The sequence below is a fragment of the Chiloscyllium plagiosum genome, chromosome 28, assembly GCF_004010195.1.
Source record: "Chiloscyllium plagiosum isolate BGI_BamShark_2017 chromosome 28, ASM401019v2, whole genome shotgun sequence".
Classification (NCBI taxonomy): Eukaryota; Metazoa; Chordata; class Chondrichthyes; order Orectolobiformes; family Hemiscylliidae; genus Chiloscyllium; species Chiloscyllium plagiosum.
This window is the reverse complement of record NC_057737.1, coordinates 43,123,476-43,148,939: the sequence shown is the minus strand read 5'-3', so window position 1 is coordinate 43,148,939 and position 25,464 is coordinate 43,123,476. Positions and strand designations below refer to the sequence as shown.

Genomic DNA, 25,464 nt, shown 5'->3' with positions numbered 1-25,464 from the left:
AATTCTATTAGATTTAAAATAGTGACGGAAAAGGATAGACCAGATCTAAAAGTCAAAATTCTAAATTGGAGAAAGGCCAATCTTGACGCTATTAGGCAAGAACTTTCGAAAGCTGATTGGAGGCAGATGTTCGCAGGTTAAGAGACGGCTGGAAAATGGGAAGCCTTCAGAAATGAGATATCGAGGGTCCAGAGAAAGTACATTCCTGTCAGGGTGAAAGGAAAAGCTGGTAGGTGTAGAGAATGCTGGATGACTAAAGAAATTGGAAGGTTTGGTCAAGAAACAGAAGGAAGCATATGTCAGGTAGAGACAGCAGAGATTGAGTGAATCTTTAGAAGGGTGTAAAGGCAGTAGGACCATACTTAATAGGGAAATCAGGAGGGCAAACAGGGGACATGAGATACCTTTGGCAAATAGGGTTAAGGAGAATCCAATGGGATTTTACAAATACATTAAAGACAAAAGGGTAATGAGGGAGAATAGGGTAACACGTGAGAGGATAGGGCCCCTCAAAGATCAGCAAGTGTGGAACTGCAGGAGATGGGAGAGGTACTAAACAAGTACTTTGCATCAGTGTTTACTGTGGATAAGTATATGGAAGATATATTATGTGGAGAAATAGATGGTGACATCTTGAAAAATGTCCATATTACAGAGGACGAGATGCTGGATGTCTTAAAATGCACAAAGGTGGATAAATCCCAGTACCTGATCAGGTGTACCTTAGCAAGGTAAGTGATTGCTGAGCCCCTCGCTGAGTTATTTATATCATCGATAGTCACAGGTGAGGTGCCGGAAGACTGGAGGTTGGCTAATGTGGTGCCACTGTTTAAGAAGGGTGGTAAGGACAAGCCAGGGAACTACAGACCAGTGAGCCTGACGTTGGAGGTGGGCAAGTTGTTGGAGGGAATCCTGAGGGACAGGATGTACATGTATTTGGAAAGGCAAGGACTGATTAAGGATAGTCAACATGGCTTTGTCTGTGGGAAAGCATGTATCACTGACTTGATTGAGCTTTTTGAAGAAGTAACAAAGAGGATTCCTGAGGGCAAAGTGGTGGACTTGATCTATATGGACTTCAGTAAGGCATTCAAGAAGGTTCCTCATGGTAGACTGGCTAGCAAGGTTAGATCACATGGAATCCAGGGAGAACTGGAGTCGTGTGTTCATGGAATGCCCTGCCAGTAGCAGTGGTGGACTCTCCCTCTTTATGGGCATTTAAACAGGCATTGGATAGGCATATGGAGGATAGTGGGCTAGTGTAGGTTAGGTGGGCTTGGATCGGCGCAACATCGAGGGCCAAAGGGCCTGTACTGCGCTGTATTTTTCTATGTTCTATGTTCTAACTAGTCATTTGGATATAGAACTGGCTTGAAGGTATAAGACAGAGGGTGATGGTGGAGGGTTGATTAGATTTAGATTAGAGATTACATTACAGTGTGGAAACAGGCCCTTCGGCCTAACAAGTCCACACCGACCCGCCGAAGCGCAATCCACCCATACCCCTACATTTACCCCTTACTTACCTAACACTACGGGCAATTTAGCATGGCCAATTCACCTGACCTGCACATCTTTGGACTGTGGGAGGAAACCGGAGCACCCGGAGGAAACCCACGCAGACACGGGGAGAACGTGCAAACTCCACACAGTTAGTCGCCTGTTTTCAGACTGGAGGCATGTGACCAGTGGAATGCCACAACGATTGGTGCTGGGTCCACTGCTTTTTGTTATGTGAACATAGGAGGTATAGTTAGTAAGTTTGCAGGTGGCACCAAAATTGGGGATATAATGGACAGCGAAGGATGTTATCTCAGATTACAATGGGATCTTGATCAAATGGGCCAATGGGCTGAGGAGTGGCAGATAGAGTTTAATTTAGATAAATGCGAGGTGCTGCATTTTGGAAAGGCAAATCAGAGCAGGACTTATACACTTAACGGTAAGGTCCTGGGGAATGCAGCTGAACAAAGAAACTTTGGAGTGCAGGTTCATAATTCCTTGAAAGTCTCAGGTAGGTAGGACAGTGAAGAAGGTGTTTGGTATGCTTCCTTTCATTGGTCAGAGTACTGAGTACAGGAGTTGGGAAGTCATGTTGCGGCTCTACAGGACATTGGTTAGGCCACTGTTGGAATATTGCATGCAATTCTGGTCTCTCTCCTATAGGAAGGATGTTGAGAAACTTGAAAGGGTTCAGAAAAGACTTACAAGGAAGTTGCCAGGGTTGGAGGATTTGAGCTATAGGGAGAGGCTGAACAGGCTGGGGCTGTTTTCCCTGGAGCGTCAGAGGCTGAGGGGTGACCTTACAGACGTTTACAAAATTATGAGGGGCATGGATAGGGTAAATAGACAAAATCTTTTCCATGGGATCCAGAACTAGAGGGCATAGGTTTAAGGTGAGAGGGGAAAGATATAAGAGAGACCTCAGGGGCAACATTTTCACACAAAGGTTAGTGTGTGTATGGAATGAACTGCCAGAGGAGGTGGTGGAGGCTGGTACAAGTACAACATTTAAAAAGCATCTGGATGGGTATATGAACAGGAAGGGTGTAGAGGGATATGGGTCAAGTGCTGGCAAATGGGAGTAGATTAATTTAGGATATCTGGTCAGCATGGATGCCTTGGAACGAAGGGTTTGTTTTCATGTTGTACATTTCTATGACTGTAATATCTCATGTACCTTCCCTTTAGCCTCTGAACTTATCTGCCAACTTTTTGTATTTCATGCATGAGGGTCTCAATTCCTTTGGGCTGCAGCTTTCTCCAATTTGTACATTTTTATTACATTGACTTTGACTCTTCTAAACTCCAACCTAGCTTTGTAAGACAATCAGTACGTTCCAGCTATATTGTGGTATGCCTTCTCTGACCTGTTTCCACTGCATTTCAATGCTCCCTTAAATAAGGAGATTCATATTGTATGACATGACATATGATCTTCAATTATTGTGATCTGGTACTTATGTTAGCTCCTGGTGCATTAATATGAGGCACAGGTCACGTTGTGCAGAGTAATACAGCACCGAATACCTACATTTGCACTCACAGGTCTGGGCTGAAACTAAGGAAATCAGTCAGATATACTGAAGGTCACTTTCCTCAGCATGTTATGCTGCAGGAGGACAGGACTCAGTAAGATGGAGACTGAGCCCTCTATATTATTAGGTCACATGCCATAATACAGTGATGGCAGCAAGATGTATATCACATTTCTGTTTTAAGACACAACACTGCACACAGTATTTCAGAACTGGGTCTCACCAATATCCTTTACAATGGAAACAGAACCTCCCGCTGTTGCATTTAATTCCCCTTACGATAAATGATACCATTCTCTAAGCCTTCCTGTTGACTTGCTGTCCCTATTGTTGAAAATTCGAAGGCTGGAGATGATCTTGAAGCTCCAGTAAAGATTGGATTGCATAAAATCACAATAATATACTGATTCAAAGAGCCACTTGGTCCGAGAATTTTACACACACAGACACAGACACACACACACACAGACACAGACACAGACACACACAGACACACACACAGACACACACACACAGACACTCAACTCCTTACCTAATTACTTCAGTTGACACACCCATCATTTGATCCAGACATCCATTGGCACTAAAAGTCCCTCTCGACTCCACAAGAAAATCACCTACTCAAACAGAGTTTAGATTAGAGTGGTGCTGGAAAAGCACAGCAGTTCAGGCAGTATCCGAGGAGCAGGAAAATCGACGTTTCAGGCAAAAGCCCTTCATCAGGAATACAGCTGTATTTCTTGTGGAGTCGGGAGGGACTTTTAGTGCCAATGGATGTCTGGATCAAATGATGGTTGTGTCAACTGAAGCAATTAGGTAAGGAGTTGATTGGGAGGTGTGTGTGTCAGAGTGTTTATGTGTGTGAGAAGAATGTGTTTGTGTGAGAGTGTGTTTGAGAGAGAATATGTTTGTGTCAGTGCGACAGAGAGAGCGAAAGAATGTGTTTGTGTGAGAGTGTGTTTGAGAGAGAGTATGTTTGTGTCAGAGTGTTTGTGTGAGAGACAATGTTTGTGTGAGAAAGAGAATGTGTGTGTGAGAGAGAGAATGTGTATGTGTGAGAGAATGTGTTTGTGTGAGAGTGTGTGTGAGAGAGAGAGTGTGTGTGTGAGAGAGAGTGTGTGTGAGAGAGAGTGAGTGTGTGTGAGAGAGATGACAGTGAGATAATGCGTGTGCGTGAGAGAGAGAGAATGCGTGCGTGAGAGAGTGAGAGAATACTTGTGTGTGTGAGAGAGAAGGAATATGTGCGTGATATAGAGAATCCGTGTGTGAGAGAGAGAATGTGTGCATGAGAGAGTTAGTGAATGCGGATGTGTGAGAGAAAAGGCGTGAGTGACAGAGAGAAGGCGCATGTGAGAGAGAATGCTAGAGTAAGAGAGAGAGAATGCGCGCATGACAGTGAGATAATGCGTGTGCGTGAGAGAGAGAGAATGCGTGCGTGAGAGAGTGAGAGAATACTTGTGTGTGTGAGAGAGAAGGAATATGTGCGTGATATAGAGAATCCGTGTGTGAGAGAGAGAATGTGTGCATGAGAGAGTTAGTGAATGCGGATGTGTGAGAGAAAAGGCGTGAGTGACAGAGAGAAGGCGCATGTGAGAGAGAATGCTAGAGTAAGAGAGAGAGAATGCGCGCATGACAGTGAGATAATGCGTGTGCGTGAGAGAGAGAGAATGCGTGCGTGAGAGAGTGAGAGAATACTTGTGTGTGTGAGAGAGAAGGAATATGTGCGTGATATAGAGAATCCGTGTGTGAGAGAGAGAATGTGTGCATGAGAGAGTTAGTGAATGCGGATGTGTGAGAGAAAAGGCGTGAGTGACAGAGAGAAGGCGCATGTGAGAGAGAATGCTAGAGTAAGAGAGAGAGAATGCGCGCATGACAGTGAGATAATGCGTGTGCGTGAGAGAGAGAGAATGCGTGCGTGAGAGAGTGAGAGAATACTTGTGTGTGTGAGAGAGAAGGAATATGTGCGTGATATAGAGAATCCGTGTGTGAGAGAGAGAATGTGTGCATGAGAGAGTTAGTGAATGCGGATGTGTGAGAGAAAAGGCGTGAGTGACAGAGAGAAGGCGCATGTGAGAGAGAATGCTAGAGTAAGAGAGAGAGAATGCGCGCATGACAGTGAGATAATGCGTGTGCGTGAGAGAGAGAGAATGCGTGCGTGAGAGAGTGAGAGAATACTTGTGTGTGTGAGAGAGAAGGAATATGTGCGTGATATAGAGAATCCGTGTGTGAGAGAGAGAATGTGTGCATGAGAGAGTTAGTGAATGCGGATGTGTGAGAGAAAAGGCGTGAGTGACAGAGAGAAGGCGCATGTGAGAGAGAATGCTAGAGTAAGAGAGAGAGAATGCGCGCATGACAGTGAGATAATGCGTGTGCGTGAGAGAGAGAGAATGCGTGCGTGAGAGAGTGAGAGAATACTTGTGTGTGTGAGAGAGAAGGAATATGTGCGTGATATAGAGAATCCGTGTGTGAGAGAGAGAATGTGTGCATGAGAGAGTTAGTGAATGCGGATGTGTGAGAGAAAAGGCGTGAGTGACAGAGAGAAGGCGCATGTGAGAGAGAATGCTAGAGTAAGAGAGAGAGAATGCGCGCATGACAGTGAGATAATGCGTGTGCGTGAGAGAGAGAGAATGCGTGCGTGAGAGAGTGAGAGAATACTTGTGTGTGTGAGAGAGAAGGAATATGTGCGTGATATAGAGAATCCGTGTGTGAGAGAGAGAATGTGTGCATGAGAGAGTTAGTGAATGCGGATGTGTGAGAGAAAAGGCGTGAGTGACAGAGAGAAGGCGCATGTGAGAGAGAATGCTAGAGTAAGAGAGAGAGAATGCGCGCATGACAGTGAGATAATGCGTGTGCGTGAGAGAGAGAGAATGCGTGCGTGAGAGAGTGAGAGAATACTTGTGTGTGTGAGAGAGAAGGAATATGTGCGTGATATAGAGAATCCGTGTGTGAGAGAGAGAATGTGTGCATGAGAGAGTTAGTGAATGCGGATGTGTGAGAGAAAAGGCGTGAGTGACAGAGAGAAGGCGCATGTGAGAGAGAATGCGAGAGTAAGAGAGAGAGAATGCGCGCATGAGAGTGAGATAATGCGTGTGCGTGAGAGAGAGAGAATGCGTGTGTGTGAAAAAGAATGCATTTGCGAGCGAGAGAGAGAAAATACTTGAGTGTGCCGGAATGCGTGTGTGAGAGAGAGAATGTGTGTTTGCAAGAGAGAGAGAATGTGTGATCATGTGAGTGAGTGAGAGAGAGAGAGAATATGTGTGTGAGAGTGTATGTAAGAGAGAGTGAGATAATGTATTTATGAGAGAGAGAGAATGGATGCGTGAGTGAGTGTGTGTAAAAGAGAGTGTGTGTGAGAGAGAGAAAAAGAGAGAATATGTGTGTGAGAGAGAGAGAATGTATTTGTGTGTGTCATTGAGAGAGGGAGAATGTGTGTGAGTGTTTTTATGAGAGGGAGAGAGAGAATATGTGTGTGTGTCAGTGAGAGAGAGAGAGAATGTGTGTGTGAGTGCATGTGAGAGAGTGAGTGCATGTCTGAGAATGATTGAGTGTATGTGTGCGTGTGTGTGTTACTTTTATGTCAAACCCCTGCACAGTATTTAATGATTTTTATCGCTGATCTGTCGACATTCAGTGAGTCTGCCTATTGTCCTGATAGACAGGCAGCTCGCTGCTAGCTCCTATTCTGGGGCAGCTCATCCCGTGCTTCTTGCTAAAGAATTTTGGGCTGGATGGCAACTGGTGACAATGCAGTTCTGCCTTGGAGGTAAACACTTCGCAAACCAAAGACAGTTTAAAATGAGGACTATTTCACAAGCTGTCAGATGGCGAAGGCAGGGTGAGAGAGACACAGAGAGACAGCATCAGAGGAAAACTGAGACAGAGATGGAGAAACCACCAGCAGTGAAACTGAGATGCAATGTGAGAACCAGTTTGGGGGGAGGGGTAAAGAGGGAAGCAAATAGGGAGAGAATGGAGAGGTAGGAGGGAGCGAGAGATACAGACAGGGAGTGTGTAATCAGAATTTGAGAGAAGCAGAGACAATGGGGTGGGGTGAATAAAAGAGAAAAAGGAGAGCTGGTGAGAGGCTGAACATAAAAAGGAGGGGAAGGCAAGGTAGAACTGTCAGAAAGGGTAGAATAAAAGGTTGGCTTCTTATTCACACTTTTCTCAGCCACAGGCTCTCCCAGAGATCTCTACAGTCCATCGATTCCTGGTGACATGTATTCATCGCTGCAGTATAGGTTATCTGGCAGCCAGTGTTCACACAGCAGGCTCCCATGAGCAAGAATAAGGTCACACCCAGGAGCTCAGAGGAAGTGATGTTGGTCGATCAGTACATTATGGTCCCAGGGTAACAGGGAGAACTTTACAAATACTTGTCATGGAGAATTTCAGAGTAGTACATTTAGGGACAAGTGGAAGGTAATTGATAACAGAAAGGAAGGACATGTCTGGCAAGAGACAGCAGATATTGAGTGAAGCCTTAGAAGAGTATAAATGCAGTAGGAGCATTCTTAAGGAGGAAATCAGGAAGGCAAAAAGGGGACATGAGATAACTTTGGCAAACAGGGTTAAGGAGAATTGAAATGGATTTTATAAATACATTAAGGACAAAATGGTAACTAGGGAGAAAATAGGACCCCTCTGGTCTCCATCCTATTGGAAGGATGTTGTGAAACATGAAAGTGTTCAGAAAAGATTTACAAGGATGTTGCCAGGGTTACAGGGTTTGAGCTACAGGGAGAGGCTGGGCTGTTTTCCCTGGAGCATCGGAGGGTGAGGGGTGACCTGGTAGAGGTTTATAAAATCATGAGGGGCATGGATAGGGTAAATAGACAAAGTCTTTCCCCTGGGGTGGGGGTGTCCAGAAATAGAGGGCATAGGTTTAAGGTGAGAGGGAAAGGGGACCTAAGGGGAAATGTTTTCACACAATGGGTGGTGTGTGTATGGAATGAGCGACCAGAGGAAGTGGTGGAGGCTGGTACAAGTACAAAATTTAAGAAGCATCTGGATGGGTATATGAAGAGGAAGGTTTAGAGGGATATGGGCCAAGTGCTGGCAAATGGGACTAGATTGGGGTCAGGTGAATTGTCCATACTAAATTGCCCGTAGTGTTAGGTAAGGGGTAAATGTAGGGGTATGGGTGGGTTTCGCTTCGGCGGGTCGGTGTGGACTTGTTGGGCCGAAGGGCCTGTTTCCACACTGTAATCTAATCTAATATAATATAATCTAGATTAGGTTAGGATATCTGGTTGGCATGGATGCGTTAGACGGAAAGGTCTGTTTCCGTGCTGTACATTTCTATGGGTGCTGGGCCCTCTACTTTTTGTCATTTACATAAATGATTTGGATGCGAGCATAAGAGGTACAGTTAGTAAGTTTGCAGATGACACCAAAATTGGAGGTGTAGTGGACAGTGAAGAGGGTTACCTCAGATTACAACAGGATCTGGACCAGATGGGCTATGGGCTGAGAAGTGAAAAATGTGTTGCTGGAAAAGTGCAGCAGGTCAGGCAGCGTCCAGGGAGAAGGAGAATCGGCGTTTCAGGCAGAAGCCCTTCTTCAGGCAGCCCTTCATTCCTGAAGAAGGGCTTATGCCCGAAACTTCGATTCTCCTTCTCCTTGGATGCTGCCAGACCTGCTGCGCTTTTCCAACAACACATTTTTCAGCTCTGATCTCCAGCATCTGCAGTCCTCACTCTCTCCATGGGCTGAGAAGTGGCAGATAAATGCAAGGTGCTGCATTTTGGGAAAGCAAATCTTAGCAGGACTTATACACTAAATGGTAAGGTCCTAAGGAGTGTTGCTGAATAAAGAGACCTTGAGTGCAGGTTCATAGCTCCTTGAAAGTGGAGTCGCAGGCAGATAGGACAGTGAAGAAGGCGTTTGGTATGCTTTCCTTTACTGGTCAGAGTATTAGGCTGGGGCTGTTTTCCCTGGAGCGTCGGAGGCTGAGGGGTGACCTTATAGAGGTTTACAAAATTATGAAGGGCATGGATAGGATAAATCGACAAAGTCTTTTCCCTGGGGTCAGGGAGTCCAGAACTAGAGGGCATAGGTTTAGGGTGCGAGGGGAAAGATATAAGAGAGACCTAAGGGGCAACATTTTCACGCAGAGGGTAGTATGTGTATGGAATGAGCTGCCAGAGGAAGTGGTGGAGGCTGGTACAATTGCAACATTTAAGAGGCATTTGAATGGGTCTATGAATAGGAAGGGTTTGGAGGGATATGGGCCGGGTGCTGGCAGGTGGGACTAGATTGGTTGGGATATCTGGTCGGCATGGACGGGTTGGACTGAAGGGTCTGTTTCCATACTGCACATCTCTATGACTCTATGACTGTAATATCTCATGTATCTTCCCTCTACCCTCTGAACTTCTCTGCTAACGTTTTGTGATTCATGCATGGACAAGTTGGACTGAAGAGTCTGTTTCTGTGCTGTACATCTCCATGACTCTAACTAGTTGAAAGATAAGGAGAATTCCTTCCTGCACCATCAGTTGTGATTGAAATGTCCTGTTTGAAAGTTATCAGAAGCAGATCGTGGGTGGCACTGTGGTTTACACCTCACAGCACCAGGAACCCAGGTTCGATTCTAGCCTTGGGCAACTGTCTGTGTGGAGTTTGCACATTTTCCCCGCGTGTGGGTTTCCTCTGGGTGCTCTGGTTTCCTCTCACAGTCCAAAGATGTGCAGGTTAGGTGAATTGGCCATGCTAAATTGTCCATAGTGTTCAGGGATGTGTAGTTAGAGGCATTAGTCAGGGAAATGTACAGTAATAGGGTAGGGGAATGGATCTGGGTGGGATACTTCTCAGCGATCTAATCATACCATTAAATAGGGAGTTAGATGAATAATTATAAAGGGAAACAAAGGCACGACAATGGGAAACTGAGAAGAGGTTATGTTGGTATAATTCAGTAAATTTAAATAGACATGATGGGCCAAATGGCTCAATTTTTCTGAAGAATGGTTTTTATGTTAAAGATTGAAGATCTGCTTTCAACCTTCACCACTTCAGTCGTTACCTGGCTCTACTTCTCTGTTGATTAATAAAGCAAACAGACTGTAAGACTGGAATCTTGATTCCAATTACTGTTCGTCTCTGGAAGGGAACTGTCCCTTCCACATGTCCGAAGTAGAGCCAATCCTCAATGCGTCTGTGTGATGTATAACTACAGACTAACCTGTGTGTTCATTTCAAAAGCCTCTGTGCTCCAGCTCTCTCATTGTGACTGTGAGGAGAGCAGCAGAGAATGAGGTCAGCACTGCTTTTGTTCATTGGGTCCCTGGTCCTTGGCCAGTCCATCACTGCTAATGGAGTGTTCATAGATAGGCCAATCCTTGGAGGTAAGTACATTACCCTTTATTTACAAATGTTCACAGGAGAGACAGATGCCATTCAGACACAGAAGACTGTGCCCTACACAATATAAATGTGACTGATATTTGCCTTAACTCCATCAGTTCCTTAAAACGTAAAACACTCCCCATATATAAAGATTTCAGTCTCAGTTTTGAACTGTTCGAAAAATGTTGTGTAATTATCCAACCTCACTGATTATCAACTAAGGGGTGATCCTCAGCCACCTTGTTTATCCCCCCTACATGCAGTCCCTGAGTGATAACTTGCATTATTATCTTAATATCTTCAAATCCCCTCATGGTCCCTTCCCTCCCTGCCTCTGTAATGGTCTCCAGTCCCAAACCCTTCTGGATAGCTGCATTCCTGTGTAAATTGAAACCTCCAAACCTTCTGAAGATTTTAAGCAATTTGCAAATGGTGCCATCAGCTATCTGGGGGGGCTAGGCTGAGGAACTCCTTCCATATCTTCCCATCCTTTCCTCCCTCTCCTCCTTCGGAACTGTCCTTAAGACCGAGCTCTTTGGGGAAGCTTTTTCACAACTGTCCCTAATATCTGCTTTTGTGATTCAGCGTCAAATTTCATATTATTCTTTTGCTAGGATTCTACTTGCAATGTTTAATAGTGATCAAGTCTTGATGAACATTCCTTCAATCTCAATGTCTACAATTCAGGCCACCCTGTACCTTGGTCAGACCAAATTTGGAGCAGTGTCTGCAAGTCAGGTCTCCATGTACTTTGAGTTAGCCACACTGGGAGCACTGTGTACTGGAGACGTCCACATCACGCTCAGTTATCCCAGACCTGGAAACTCACAGGATCTGACTGGTGACATTAACATACTCTCACTTTCTAATTCACAGGGATTAGTACCCTTTGTGAGCACGATGGAGGGACATGCAGATACACATGTAGGAACAATGAGATTTGGAAAGACATACACTGCTTCGGTGGCTTATGTTGCATGCTGAAATGAGTAACCAAAAGGAAACATGAATGACTGTGAGATCTGCCTGAGGAAACTAACTGTGATTTCTGTAATTCAGGCTCAGCTCAATTGTGTAGCTGCAGTGACTCCTGACCCACTGATTTGCGAATCATCTGAATAAAACTCGCTGTGTTGTTCAGTGCCACTTTGTGTCTCATTTCTTCCTCAGATCAGTGTGTGGCCACATTGACAGGGAGGAAGTGGGTGCTAGATAATGGCTGGGCGACGTTGTCACCTTGTGGTCTCAAAATGGTCAGATTGGCTGAATTGTGCTGTTACGCGTGATTCAAGCATTGGGGCAGTCTGAAGGTTATATACAGGGATCCTGTGTTCCACTTGCATCAAATTCCAACACTAATGGAACGTGTGACTCAGAGAAACAAGCTATTTACAATAGAAACTGACACCATACTCCAAACCCAGTCAACAGCTTAGCTCCTGATCTCAATCAGCTAGCTAGCAAAGTTCAATTGATGGAGCTTCTATTCCTAATTTCCTGTGACCAGTTGAACCAGATGATTTGGCCTTCCAGACGCAAAGGAAATGCTCCTCTCCATGTGGCCTATTGGTCTCGGGGTTGATGTCCTGGTGGTCTGTCTAGTTCTTCAGCAGCTGGAGGTCTGCACCTACTGGCTCCACCCTCAGCCTCTCCTTCTCCAGCCCATGCTCCTGGCTCCAAACCCTTCCCACTTGGTCCACCTCCCACACCTGGAGGCTCCAAGGGAAATCCCCCAGTGTTCCTGCTGTTACCAGTGATCCCTGTGAAGATGAATGTTAGGGAAGGGTAACCAGAAATGTAACATATCAGCTGGGGCATAGCCACACGTTCATGTTGTAACAGGGCCAGGTGGTATTTAAGATGGTGGGCAGGACCTGGATTCCAGGATTGCGGACACCAATGCCATAATGGGGTTTTGTTTTAATCACCCCTGAATAACGGTGCTAGTCAGGAAACTGTGTGCAGTATTCCCACACGTGCATTCTGCATTGGAGGTGAGCACTTGAGCAGACCCTACAACTTACATAGAGGTCAGGCTTGGGTGGTCAGACATATGGGTCATAGCACTTCATAGGGTTTCGGTCCATGGGGGACCCATAGGCTAGGATTAAGGAGATTTTGAAAGGCAAGTTCTATAGGTGCTGCTGTATCACATCAAAATAGAATCACAATGATGGTCAGTGAAATAAAAGGCCATGTTGCCTGCCTGATGCCAGTATGGGACATCTGCTCAAGGCACAAGGAGGATGTAGAGTGGGAGGAGAAGGATTTCACAGGCAATAGATGGAAAGGAAGTCAGCACGAGGAGCTAGGCATGAAATTAAGAAGCAGCACTGCGAAGCCAGAACCTCTGGGATTATTACCTGAGCCATGTGAAAATCGACATAAAGCACGCAAGATTAGAGAAATGAATGTGTGGCTTAAAGACTGATGTGATAGAGATGGGTTCCAGTTCATGGAGCGCTGGCACCGGTACTGGGGTCTGTAACAGTGGGACAGGCCAAGTCTGAAACATGGTGGGGGATCAGAGTTGTCGTGAACCACATAATACTTCATGAGCATTTGAAATGAAGTACTGGGTGAAAGTGATCAAATTCAGGAAGATATGCAAACCAAAGAGTCGAAATAATGCAAGAGAAAAAGATATGAAGATGGGAAATGATGAACAGTAAGAGTTAAACAATGTATAAGACTAGGTTACAACAATAAGAAAAGGACAAACATTGAGGTTCTGTGGCTGTGTTCATATTGCATTAGAAAGAGAGACATGAGGGCACAAATAGAAATAAATAAATATGATCTGGTGCCCATGACAGAGACATGGCAACAAGCTGGTATATACTGGGATCTGCACATTGAAGGCTACACATTTAGGAAGCACAAGATCAGAAACCATTCACAGCAGGCCCAAATACTGAATGTTGGCATTAGCACAATAGGAAGAGTTGACAGGAAACGAGGGTGTAGAAACAGATTGAGAAATGTGAAATGAAAAAAGGCATGAAGTTATTTGTGGGACTGGTGTAAAGGAGTCTTAACAGTGGCCACACAGTTAGAAAGATTATAAGGGGAGATATAATGGGAGTTTGAAAGAAAGGTTTACAATATACATTAATGACTTGGAGGAAGGAAGTGAGCGCATAATTTGCAGATGACACAAGAACTAGGTTGTACGTTTGCTCACTGAACTGGTGGGTTTGTTCTCAGGCATTACGTTACCATGCGAGGTAACATCATCAGTGAGCCTCTGGTGAAGCATTGATGTTCTGTCCTGCTTGCTATTTACCTCTCTTCTTGGAAGCCGACATACCCCTCGTTGCATTAGAGTCAGTCTCAATACCAGAAACTTGGCTGTTCGTGCTACATTCCCCTGAGAATCCATCACCCCGTACATTTCTGGTCAGCATGGACAGGTTGGACCGAAGGGTCTGTTTCCATGCTGTACATCTCTATGACTCTATGACTCTCTCAGTTTGTTGTGGTGGGTGATATCATTTCCAGTTCTGTTTCTGAGAGTTTGGTAAATGGGGTCCAAATCGATATGTTTGTTAATGGAATTCCTGTTTGAATGCCTGGCCTCTAGGAATTCCCATGCATGTCTTTGTTTAGCCTGTCCCAGGATGGATTTATTGTCCCAGTCGAACTGGGGTCCCATTTTCGGTGTGTGTGGATATCAGTGATAGAAAACTGCATTTCTTCAATTGATACTTAAAACTATGGTGGTCGTTTTTCTTTGACTTAGTGCTACATTCATAGTGAGAAATGGAAGTAGCAGGCAGAATAAATTCTACAACAGCAGCAACAATAACTTAGGAATAATTAATGTAGCACATTTAACACAGGCAAATATCTTCTAGTGCTGCACAGAAAGATTGTGTTAGACTCCAGACCACTTAAGTAGACACTAGGAGAGAGGCCAAAAGCTACTGCAAAAATATAGGTTTTAAAGGGAGTCAATTTTGACGGTATTAGGTAAGAACTTTCAAAAGCTGATTGGAGGCAGATGTTCGCAGGTAAAGGGACAGCTGGAAAATGGGAAGCCTTTAGAAATGAGATAACAAGAATCCAGAGAAAGTATATTCCTGTCAGGGTGAAAGGGAAGGCTGGTAGGTATAAGGAATGCTGGATGACTAAAGAAATTGAGGGTTTGGTTAAGGAAAAGAAGGAAGCATATGTCAGGTATAGACAAGATAGACCGAGTGAATCCTTAGAAGAGTATAAAGGCAGTAGGAGTATACTTAAGAGAGAAATCAGGAGGGCAAAAAGGGGACATGGGATAGCTTTGGAAAATAGAGTTCAGGAGAATCCAAAGGGGGTTTACATTCAGGACAAAATGGTAACTCGGGCCCCTCAAAAATCAGCAAGGCGGCCTTTGTGTGGAGCCACAGAAAATGGGGGAGATATGAAACGAGTAATTTGCATCAGTATTTACTGTGGGAAAGGATATGGAAGATATAGACTGTACGGAAATAGATGGTGACATTTTGAAAAATGTTCATATAACAGAGGAGGAAGTGCTAGATGTCTTGAAATGCATTAAAGTGGATAAATCCCCAGGACCTGATCAGGTGTACCCTAGAACTCTGTGGAAAGCTAAGGAAGTGTTTGCTGGGCCTCTTACTGAGATATTTGTATCATTGATAGTCACAGGTGAGGTACCGGAAGACTGGAAGTTGGCGAATGTGGTGCCACTGTTTAAGAAAAGTGGTAAGGACAATCCAGGGAACTATAGACCAGTGAGTCTGACCTCGGTGGTGGGCAAGTTGTTGGAGGGAATCCTGAGGGACAGGATGTACATGTATTTGAAAAGGCAAGGACTGATTAGGGATAGTCAACATGGCTTTGGGCATGGGAAATCATGTCTCACAAACTTGATTGAGGTTTTTGAAAAAGTAACAAAGAGGATTGATGAGGGCAGAGCAGTAGATGTGATCTAAATGGACTTCAGTAAGGCATTCGACAAGGTTCCCCATTGGAGACTGATTAGCAAGGTTAGATCCCGTGGAATACAGGGAGAACCTGCCATTTGGATACAGAACTGGCTCAAAGGTAGAAGATAGAGGGTGGAAGAAGGTTGTTTTTCAGACTGGAGGCCTGTGACCAGTGGAGTACCACAAGGATCAGTGCTGGATCCACTACTTTTCGTCATTTATATAAATGATTTGAATGTGAGCATAAGAGGTATAGTTGGTAAGTTTGCAGATTACACCAAAATTGGAGGTGTAGTGGACAGCAAAGAAGTTTACCTCAGATTACAATGGGATCTTGATTAGATGGGCCAATGGGCTGAGAAGTGGCAGATGGAGTTTAATTCAGATAAAAGTGATGTGCTCCATTTTGGGAAAGCAAATCTTAGCAGGATTTATACACTTAAAGGTCAGGTCCTAGGGAGTGTTGCTAAACAAAGAGACCTTGGAGTGCAGGTTCATAGCTCCTTGAAAGTGGAGTCGCAGGTAGATAGGATAGTGAAGACGACGTTTGGTATGCTTTCCTTTATTGGTCAGAGTATTGAGTACAGGAGTTGGGAGGTCATGTTGCGGCTGTACAGGACATTGGTGAGGCCACTGTTGGAATATTGCGTGTAATTCTGGTCTCCTTCCTATCGGAAATATGTTGTGAAACCTGAAAGGGTTCAGAAAAGATTTACAAGGATGTTGCCAGCGTTGGAAGATTTGAGCTACAGGGAGAGGCTGAATAGGCTCGCGCTGTATTCCCTGGAGCATCGAAGGCTGTGGGTTGACCTTATAGAGGTTTATAAAATCATGAGGGGCATGAAAAGGATAAATAGACAAAGTATTTTCCCTGGGGTGGAGGAGTCCACTACTCGAGGGGCATAGGTTTAGGATGTGAAGGGAAAGATATAAAAGAGACCTAAGGGGCAACATTTTCATGCAGAGGGTGGTATGTGTATGGAATGAGCTGCCAGAGGATGTGGTGGTGGCTGGTACAATTGCAACATTTAAAAGGCATCTGGATGGCTATATGAATAGGAAGGGTTTGGAGGGATATGGGCCGGGTGCTGGCAGGTGGGACTAGTTTGGGTTGGGATGTCTGGTTGGCATGGACGGGTTGGACCGAAGGGTCGGTTTCCATGCTGTACATCTATATGAATCTATAAATAGGAAACAGAATTAGAGAAACAAAAACATCTAGAGAGGGAATTTCAGAATTTTGGGCCCTTACTTGAAGGAAGAGCTCTGAGGGTCAACCTGAGGGAGATAACTATTTGATCCAGTATGTTAACAAGGTAGTCTGACTAATGCCTTCTATAACTGATGTATTTTGCATTTTGCATTTAATTCCCCTCACAGTAAATGAAAATATTCTATTAGCTTTCTGAATTACTCTCTGTACCCAGATCCCTCCGCTTGAAGAAATTCTCTTTCTCTATAGATTTCTAATCTGACCACGAAATGAAATATATTGGAACAGGAAGTCAATGTTGCTGCCATTGAGGTGAGCCTAGAACTGGGAGCCAGTGCTAAATCCACCAATATACCTACGGGTGGTGTACTGATGCCCAAAGATGCCATGCCAACCTCACTCCACTCACTGCTCCACTTGGCACACCATTCTGCCACTTGGCACCAGGCTCCCTATCTCCCTCTCTTCCCCAACACTCTACCTACTCACCCTCTCCTTCTTGTTCCCAAAGCCAGTCATCAGTAAGCGAGTGGGAGGGAAGCAATGAGGGCTGGGGAATGGGTGGACAAGTGTTGGGGGTGCAACAGTGAGTAAATAACGATCCCAAGATTTGAATTGAGTTTTAAACATGTGCAGCACACGGAAAACCTAAGAATTTGGTCTTAACCCTCCACAAGTGAAGATTGAGGGATGACTCAATTGAAGTGTATAAGATCCTGAATGTCTTTACAAGATGGGAGGGGACAGGATGTGTATGTGTGTGTGTGTGTGTGTAGTGGGGGGCACAGTTTTGCAATGAATGGTCAAGGGTCATCCTTTCAGGACAGAGATGAGGAGAATTTGTTTCTCTCTGAGATTTGAGAGAGTTTGGAACTCACTGTTTCAGAAAGCAGTGAAGTGAGGGTCATTGAATTGTTGGAAGGTAAGGATAGATTCTTGTTCACCAGGGGAATCGAGGATGATTAGGGTGTATAAGAATTCAAAATACAAATAGAGTGGTCATGACCTTATTGAATGGCGGAACAAGCCTGAGGTCTCCCTTATACATTTGTATTTTCTTGGTCGTATTCCTTGATGCGGGGATCCCATTGGCAGTGATGACACAGGCAATGTGACTGCACTGGGGGCGTGTCTGCAAACACAACCATTCAGAGAATCTAACTTGCTGCACTGGGTGAATGATTGCATTCACATTTACTTGTTTCCAGTCAGTGGCTCTGGGCATTTTCTGATTTAAAAAGGTCCAAATGCAAGATGTATGTGTAACAAAAGCCACCAGGATAAAGAGAGAGAGAGATGAATCGGTGCTGGAACATAGCCACAAGAACCTGCCAATCAAAAGTGCAATAACCTCCTCAACAAATGACAGGCACTGAGAAATGTCTGTATATCTCTGTAGAGGTATTAACTAGCACAGTGTAGGAAATCAAGTGCATTATTAGATTGTTGAAATAAACAGATAAGCCCAAAGCCTTGCAAAAAATAGACTCCAGGAAGAATAATGCATCTTTGCACTTGCTTCTATGTCTTGTGTTTAAATGCGCCCACACAAACACACGCTCAGACACACACTCAGACGCACACACACAGACACACTCAAGACGCACGCACACACTCAGACACACACACACACACACACTCAGACACACACACATGCAGCAAGTACATAAGAGATTCCCACTTTGGCAATGGAGGCAATATCAGAACACAATCAATTGAGGCATGTTGCTGAAGAATGACAGGGAGGTTAGGGGTGACAGCAATAATGGAACAAAGATAGACAGTTTAGCAATGAGAATCAACCCAGTACTGATGCATTCATCACTTAATTTAAGAACACTGCCTGTACAAAACGATCACACCATGTTCCCATGGTTACATAGCCCAATACACACTGCTAAAAGCTTCTGAAATAGTTCAATGGTTACTGATTATTTTGTGTATTACCTTTTGCCGTCTTCAATGCTTGTGATGTTCTTGTGGTGGTTATTACTGGTGCTTGTTTGCCAGAACCTGTCACCTCGGGAGTTTTATACTCTGAAATGAAATACAAATCTCTGTTAGTGACTGGTGAACTGTGTGGCGATTTGGGATGTCTCAATTCCTATCCACACGGATTTGTTTATTCATGGAGAATATTGAAACTTGGCCAAATTCTAGGGCTTTCCAAGTGCTTCTTTTATGGGAGCCCCTGGGGCGACAGAACATACACAGCAGATGCTGAAGCAAAATCCTGTATCATTTCCTTTCAGATGGTTTGGTCTTTGAGGGCTATAATTCATGATGGTACCTTCATTCCCTGGTAGTTTAGTTTTTTTTTACAATTTGCTGGCAAAGTTCTTTGGTGTTGCTCATGGTTAACCAAAACTATGAATGACTTTTCAATGATTTACACACACACTTCACTTTTGACTCATAGTTTTCATATCCGCTCCTTTCTAATTTGCTGCTGTCTTCCCGTGAGCCACGTGTGTGACAATAAAAGCAGGAAGTACGTGTATCAATTACAGGAAATGGAAACTACCTGGGCTGTTTTTTTTTAATATATTGGTACCAACTATCCCATAGTATTGTTTCAATGACCGTAAAACCATAATATGTGGAAGCAAAGCAGGCCATTCAGCCCATCGAGTTCGCTCTGTCATTCAATGAGATCATGGCTCATCTGATAATCCTCAACTCCACTTTCTTGCATTTGATCCTGAATCCTTTACTGATTAGAAATCTCTCAGACTTGAATATACTTAATGTCCCAACCTTGACAGTCCTCTGTGGTAAAGAATTCTACAGATTAACTACCCTCAGAGAGAAGACATTCCTCCTTATCTCTGTCTTAAAAGGACTACCCCCCTCACTCTCAGATGATGCCCTCTGCTTCTAGACTCTCCCAGAAGGAGAAATAAGCTTCCTACATCTGTCAGTGCCCTCTGAATCCTGGATGTTTCAATACGTAAAGTGGGTAAATGCCTCGACTTGAGGGTAGGGAGCGAATTCCACAGGCAAGGAGATGAGGAGGGGGATCAGGACAGGACAGGACAGGAGAGAGATGGGAAAGAGAGGAGAGAGGGGATAGGGAGAGAAGGAGAAAAGAGAGGAAGAGCAGTGAGAAGAGGGGAGGTGGAAAAGAGAGGGGAGAGAGAGGGGATGAGAAAGGAGGGGAGGGAACATGAGAGGAGAGACCGGAGCGGGGAGAGAAGGGAGGGGAAAGGGGACATGGAAGAGACAGCAAAGGATGTGATAAGAAAGGAGGAGAGGAGGGCTGAAAGGAGTGGCAGTCAGTGTCATTGAGCCAGTAAAGTGGCTCCTCAATCAATTGTCTCTCCCTCATGCAGCGCACCCATGATGGCAAGGTGGTATAAAACCAGAGTAAAATGTCGTCCTTGGCTCATGGCTTTGCAATGGCTGACATGAGCCGGATGCAAATGGACTCTTCTAGCACTGCATTTGGCTGGAACCCAGGCAATGAAAAGAGTGAATCTCACTGACCTGCAAACCAGGTCCGTTGGGATTTACATACTAACTATGGTGGCAAAAAGCATTTTTAGTCATTAAATCTGATGAGCTCCAAAATAATTCTGTTCCTTATTGCAAAAGCCATTAATTGCTGAGAAGAGACAGGAAGCTGAAACCTTTTGCCTTGTGCTCATCAGGACAATTACAGAATGCCAAATCTCAAACAACCCCAACTATTTATACCACAGGAAAAACGAGCGCTGATTTGTTGGCAAGTTGATTCCAATTGTCCAAGGCATTGCCATGGAAACTAAAAGGGAAACAGAAGGCTCTCGAGGAATTCAAAAAAGACACAAGCTTGACCATGTTCTTTTGTAGGAAACTGATCCCCATGTATAAGTGTATGCCACATCTCGAGGGCATAAAGGATCAAATCAGCACCCTTTCTGCTGTGGTTTAAATTCCTCTGGCCTCAAAATCTCTGAAACATCATAGAACCCCTATAATGCAGATGGAAGCCATTCGGCCCATCAAGTCTGCATCGACCCCCAGAAGAGCATCCCAACCCCTGACTCCATCCCTGTAACCCCACATTTACCATGGCTAACCCACCTAGTCTCCATATCCCTTAATACTATGGGCAAGTTAGCATGGCCAATCCACCTAAACTGCATATCTTTGAACATCTCTGAGCTCCAAGGTTATAGGTTCAAGTCCCACTCTGGGGGGGGGTCAAGCACTAGATCTCCCTTGACACTTGGTTGCAGTATCAAGGGAATATTGCACTATATTGGGGGGGGGGGGGGGGGTTTGCCATCTTATGAATGAGCTATGCCGCCCTCTGGGCTTCACATGGGAGATCCTGTGGCATTTCTGTCTAAGAGAAGCATCATGTTGTCCTGTTTAATGTGATGATATTGTCACTTTAACAGGTTATTTAGTCATGTTGTTTTTTTGAAGAAGGTTATAAGGCAGAGGCGACAAGCTGTCTCTAAGAAAGTAAACAGTTCGTGAAGGCTGGGGAGTTTGTTTTTAATTGGGACATTGGGGACAGAATGTGTGTGGCCAGCTCTCATAGATCAGGCTTTCTATTTTTTACTTTTTAGATTTAGTTTTGAGCAGAAGCCTTTGGAATCTCAAAAGAGTTGGAAGCTTCAGTGAATGTCTCCTAGCTGCTAATTTCTCTGATTTTTCTCTGGATACTTTTTCCTCCTGGATTGGAGAACTGCATCTGAGAAACTGTGTCTGAATTGGCTTTTTTGCCAAGGTGTGCGTTTGCTGGATGTTGCTATATTAGAACAGTTAATTAGTCATGTTGTTTGGTTAAGTTTTCCAATAAGTTGGTTAAGTTATTCTAAATTTCTCTTTCTTTTGTTTGTACTTTAACTATGGTTTTTCAATCAATTATGTCTTGCTTAACATCAAGTAGTTTGACCAATCACATCCCATCTGGAACACAGCACTTCTCATCTACCTTTAAAATAAGAAAAGGTTAGGGTCTAGACTACCTAATTAAAATATATTGAGGGGACCATAACATGAGCATATTAGCTCAATACTATTAGTTAGGCCTCCCTGGGTGCAAAATGGCTGCCGCATTGAAGTGACAATGACACCTGCACCAGATGCACCTTGGGATATCCCGAACATGCAAGAAACGGTGTGATTGGTTGTTTTCCATGTAAAAGTGTGTTGCCTACCTACACAAATAGCACCAGCATCTTCATGGTGTCTGCAGTTGTGCTTTCCCCAGCCGAGGTTAAAACAGTCTGACAAGGATGACTCTGTCCCTTCACAGTTCACGTTGTCCAGCAGTATCGGGCCACGGCCGTAGCCGAAGTAGCTCAGGTCGGTGGCAGTGACGGCACCACCACATCCCAACTGCCTGCACACCACCGCCACGTTTTTAATATTCCACTCATCATCGCACACGGTTCCCCAATTGTTGCCGTAGAAAATCTCCACTCTGCCTTGACAGCTGTTGTTACCATTCACCAGACGGATGGATCTAGCTGAAAACATTCTCAGATGATTATCATAGTTTTCAGTCCTCACTTTTAAGTGAGCATTTTTAAGACTGCTTTCAAATAAATCAACCAATACATCACTGTAATCTTGTTCCTTAACCAAGAAAGGAAAGGATAATCTCAAAGGAAATTTATATTCACAGTTAGCCTCTTACAACAGTCCTGCATTGATATGTTTCCTTATGGTTGTAAATCAAGGACGTGGTTCAGGTCCAGATGTTGGTCAGGCTGCTAAATGATTAGATTCTCTACAGAATGGAAACAGGCCCTTCAGCCCAACAAGTCCGCACCAACCCTCCAAAGAGTAACCCACCCAGACCCATTCCCCACATTTACCCCTGACAAATGCACCTAACACTATGGGCAATTTAGCATGGCCAATTCACCTGACCTGCACCATCTTTGGATTGTGGGAGGAAACCCACGCAGACACGTGGAGAATGTGCAAACACCACACAGTTGCCCGAGGCTGGAATCGACCCCAGGTCCCTGGTGCTGTGAGGCAGCAGAGCTACCCACTGAGCCACTGTGCAGCCTCATGTGTAGGGTTTTGTTCTGTTTGGATTCCCTAACATAGAATGAGGTTCTTTAAAAGGCCTAAGGAAGGATGTTCCAAACTGGGTGTTGGGTTCCTAATTGGGATTACGATCTGAGATTTTGGGGATTCTGAGGCAGTAACGGCCATAATGGAGCCCTGCCCCTCTCCCTCCTGCCCCCGCACTCTTGTTTTGCCTCTTCTCTCATTACTCTGCTCCTGTACAGCACCCCCTCCCACTCCAATATCCTCATAGCTCTCATCCAGGGGTCATGGCAGTTTCCAAACTCCAAAATGGGCTCACAGTGGGAAAAACATTTGCCCAGGATTCCTTAGCAGCTTGAGATCAGGTTGATTTCTGAATTCAGAAAGATTTGAATGCTAAAGTCCACATTAAGTCTGCTCCCCCAACCCCCCCCCACTCCCAACCCCACCCCCCTTAGATGGGTATGTTTGAGGTTTGTTTCATTACTTTTAATGTTTAGGAAATAGTTCAGCTCAGCATTTTACCAGAAAATGAAATGGATGCAGCAGAGTCTACAATCGGGTAGATTACATGCTGCCCATAGGAGAAGCAGGAAGCCACTTACTGACTTCAGACAGTCTCACACACTCACAATAATACATTTACTTGGAGCCATAACTTACTGTGGCTGACATAACAACAATTTTACCCCAAGTGAATGAAAACTTATTAAGTTTACCAGTCTGGGGAGTTGTGTGTTTCATGGTTGTAAGCTGTTCAGAAACTTGGTCTGTCCCATCTGCAACTAAACAGAAAGAGCTTTAATTAATTGTACTCCTTGAACAATTTGAAGGGACAACAACTTACATTAAAAAGAAGAGAATCTGGATTCCTTTCTCAGCTTCTCTGAAGTCTCGAAGCAACAGGCTTTGTCTGTTTATCCTACTGAATGAACTCTCTTTCTCAAACTCTTCCCTTGTCTGAGGTGTAGTGATGCTCAGGTTAAACCACCAGCAAGCATCTCTCTGGAAGGAGAGAGGAGCACTACGATCCTTTTAACCAGCCAGTATTGCTCAACCTCACCCCCCCCCCCCCCCAAAATAACTGGATTTGGACAAAGTGCAAAGTTAAACATTTTGACCTTGAATCTGAGCAGATTCTAGATCATAATTGGAAGCAGTGGGCCAGGTTTGATGAGGCTGAAGGGTGAGGGAAGCTGGGTACAGAGTCAATCCCTGTCAACAGGAGGATTGCTCATTGCTTGGTGAGGAGGCTGCACGATTGTATTTTTAATACGGTGTCAATAGAATTCAGGAAAGATCAGATACATAAAGACTGAGTCGAAACGCAGTTACCCAAGAGGGGAGAAGAGATTGGAAATGTGCAAACAAATCTCCTCTCTGTGATCAGTCTGAGCTTCCAGTTCCAAGATCTCCAGCTGACCCCACTCCGATCATCGAACCCTTCCATCCTATCTCCTCTAGATTCCACCCCATCATCAGTAACTCTCCCCAAGGTGTCTCTGCTCCTCCCAGCTCAATACCATCTCATCCCTCCCCGCCCCCACCTCTGTCTCAAACACAAGCACAAGCTCATTTCCCACCGACTCTCCAATCCAGCCTAACCCCTCACAAAACCAAATTACAGCCTTTCCTACTGGACATCAATCAGGATTTGATAATGTACTCTAAAAGGCCCTTGAGTAAAACTCCAGACAGTTCAAGGAACCCTGCACTTTCAGATTTTCTGACTGTGGTTCCAGCTCCCAGCTCAGGTATATACCTGGAACAGAGTGTCAATGGCCAGATTTCACACTGACTCAAAATTTCCTCTATACTAACTGTATCCTGCATTATACTGCAGCACAATATTCCCAGCTGGGACTGGATAGTGACTGGATAGCAATTACGTTGAGGGAAATGGTCTGGTTTTTGGTTCTCCTGCCTAGAGAAATGAGGACTATTGCTGTAGATAGACCTTCCGCTGCTCCCAGACCCCATTCACTGGGGAAACATATCAACAATTTCCAAATTCTACTTGAGGAGAAACAATGGTACATTGGCAATAGGACTGGACTAGCAATGTAGAGGCCCAAATTCTCCCTGGATTCAAATCCCATCAAGGCATTTGGTGGATTTTAATTTTAATGAATAATCATAGCATTGAAAACAAGTGGAATTCTTTACTGTAGAGGATGGGTCATTAAGTATATTCAAGGCTGAGATAGATTTTTAATCAGTACTGGAACTAAGGGGAGAGGTAGGAGAGTGGGAGTGAGGATTATCAGATCATAATCTCATTGAGTGATGGAACAGGCTTGATGGGCTGAACGGCCTACTTCTGCTCGTGTGTCTTAGGGCCTAAGTCCTAGTAATGGTGACCATGAAACTACCACTTATCTTGGAAATACCCATTTGTCTTTAGAAAGGAAATCTTCCATCCTTTCTTGGTCTAGCCTACAAGTGACTGTAATCTGTAACGTGGCTCCCTCTGAAATGGCCCCAGCAAGCCATTCAGTTAAAGGCAATTAGGGATGGGTCATAAATGTTGGCTTTGGCAGTGATGCTCAAAATCTATGATAGAGTGAAAAGCACCAACTGAAAGGTTGCTCAAATGTCACCTAAGACCATAAGACCATAGGAGTGGAAGTAAGGCCATTCGGCCCATCGAGTCCGCTCCGCCATTCAATCATGGCTGATGGGCATTTCAACTCCACTTACGCGCATTCTCCCCGTAGCCCTTAATTCCTTGTGACATCAAGAATTTATCAATTTCTGCCTTGAAGACATTTAGCATCCCGGCCTCCACTGCACTCTGTGGCAATGAACTCCACAGGCCCACCACTCTCTGGCTGAAGAAATGTCTCTGCATTTCTGTTCTGAATTTACCCCCTCTAATTCTAAGGCTGTGTCCACGGGTCCTAGTCTCCTCGCCTAACGGAAACAATTTCCT

At 44.6% G+C, this 25,464-nt stretch overlaps 1 protein-coding gene across 1 annotated transcript in view; it reads right to left on the bottom strand.

Annotated features, from left to right (window-relative positions):
• The window catches only part of LOC122564231 (scavenger receptor cysteine-rich domain-containing group B protein-like), an 87,170-nt gene that overhangs the window by 14,452 nt on the left and 47,254 nt on the right, over positions 1 to 25,464 (bottom strand). Inside the window, exons 8-10 of the mRNA XM_043718929.1 lie at positions 23,252 to 23,317; positions 21,686 to 21,997; positions 18,480 to 18,569 (exon numbers count right to left, since the gene is read on the bottom strand). Of these exons, the coding sequence (XP_043574864.1) occupies positions 18,480 to 18,569; positions 21,686 to 21,997; positions 23,252 to 23,317 (468 nt within the window). The remainder of the gene's footprint in view (positions 1 to 18,479; positions 18,570 to 21,685; positions 21,998 to 23,251; positions 23,318 to 25,464) is intronic.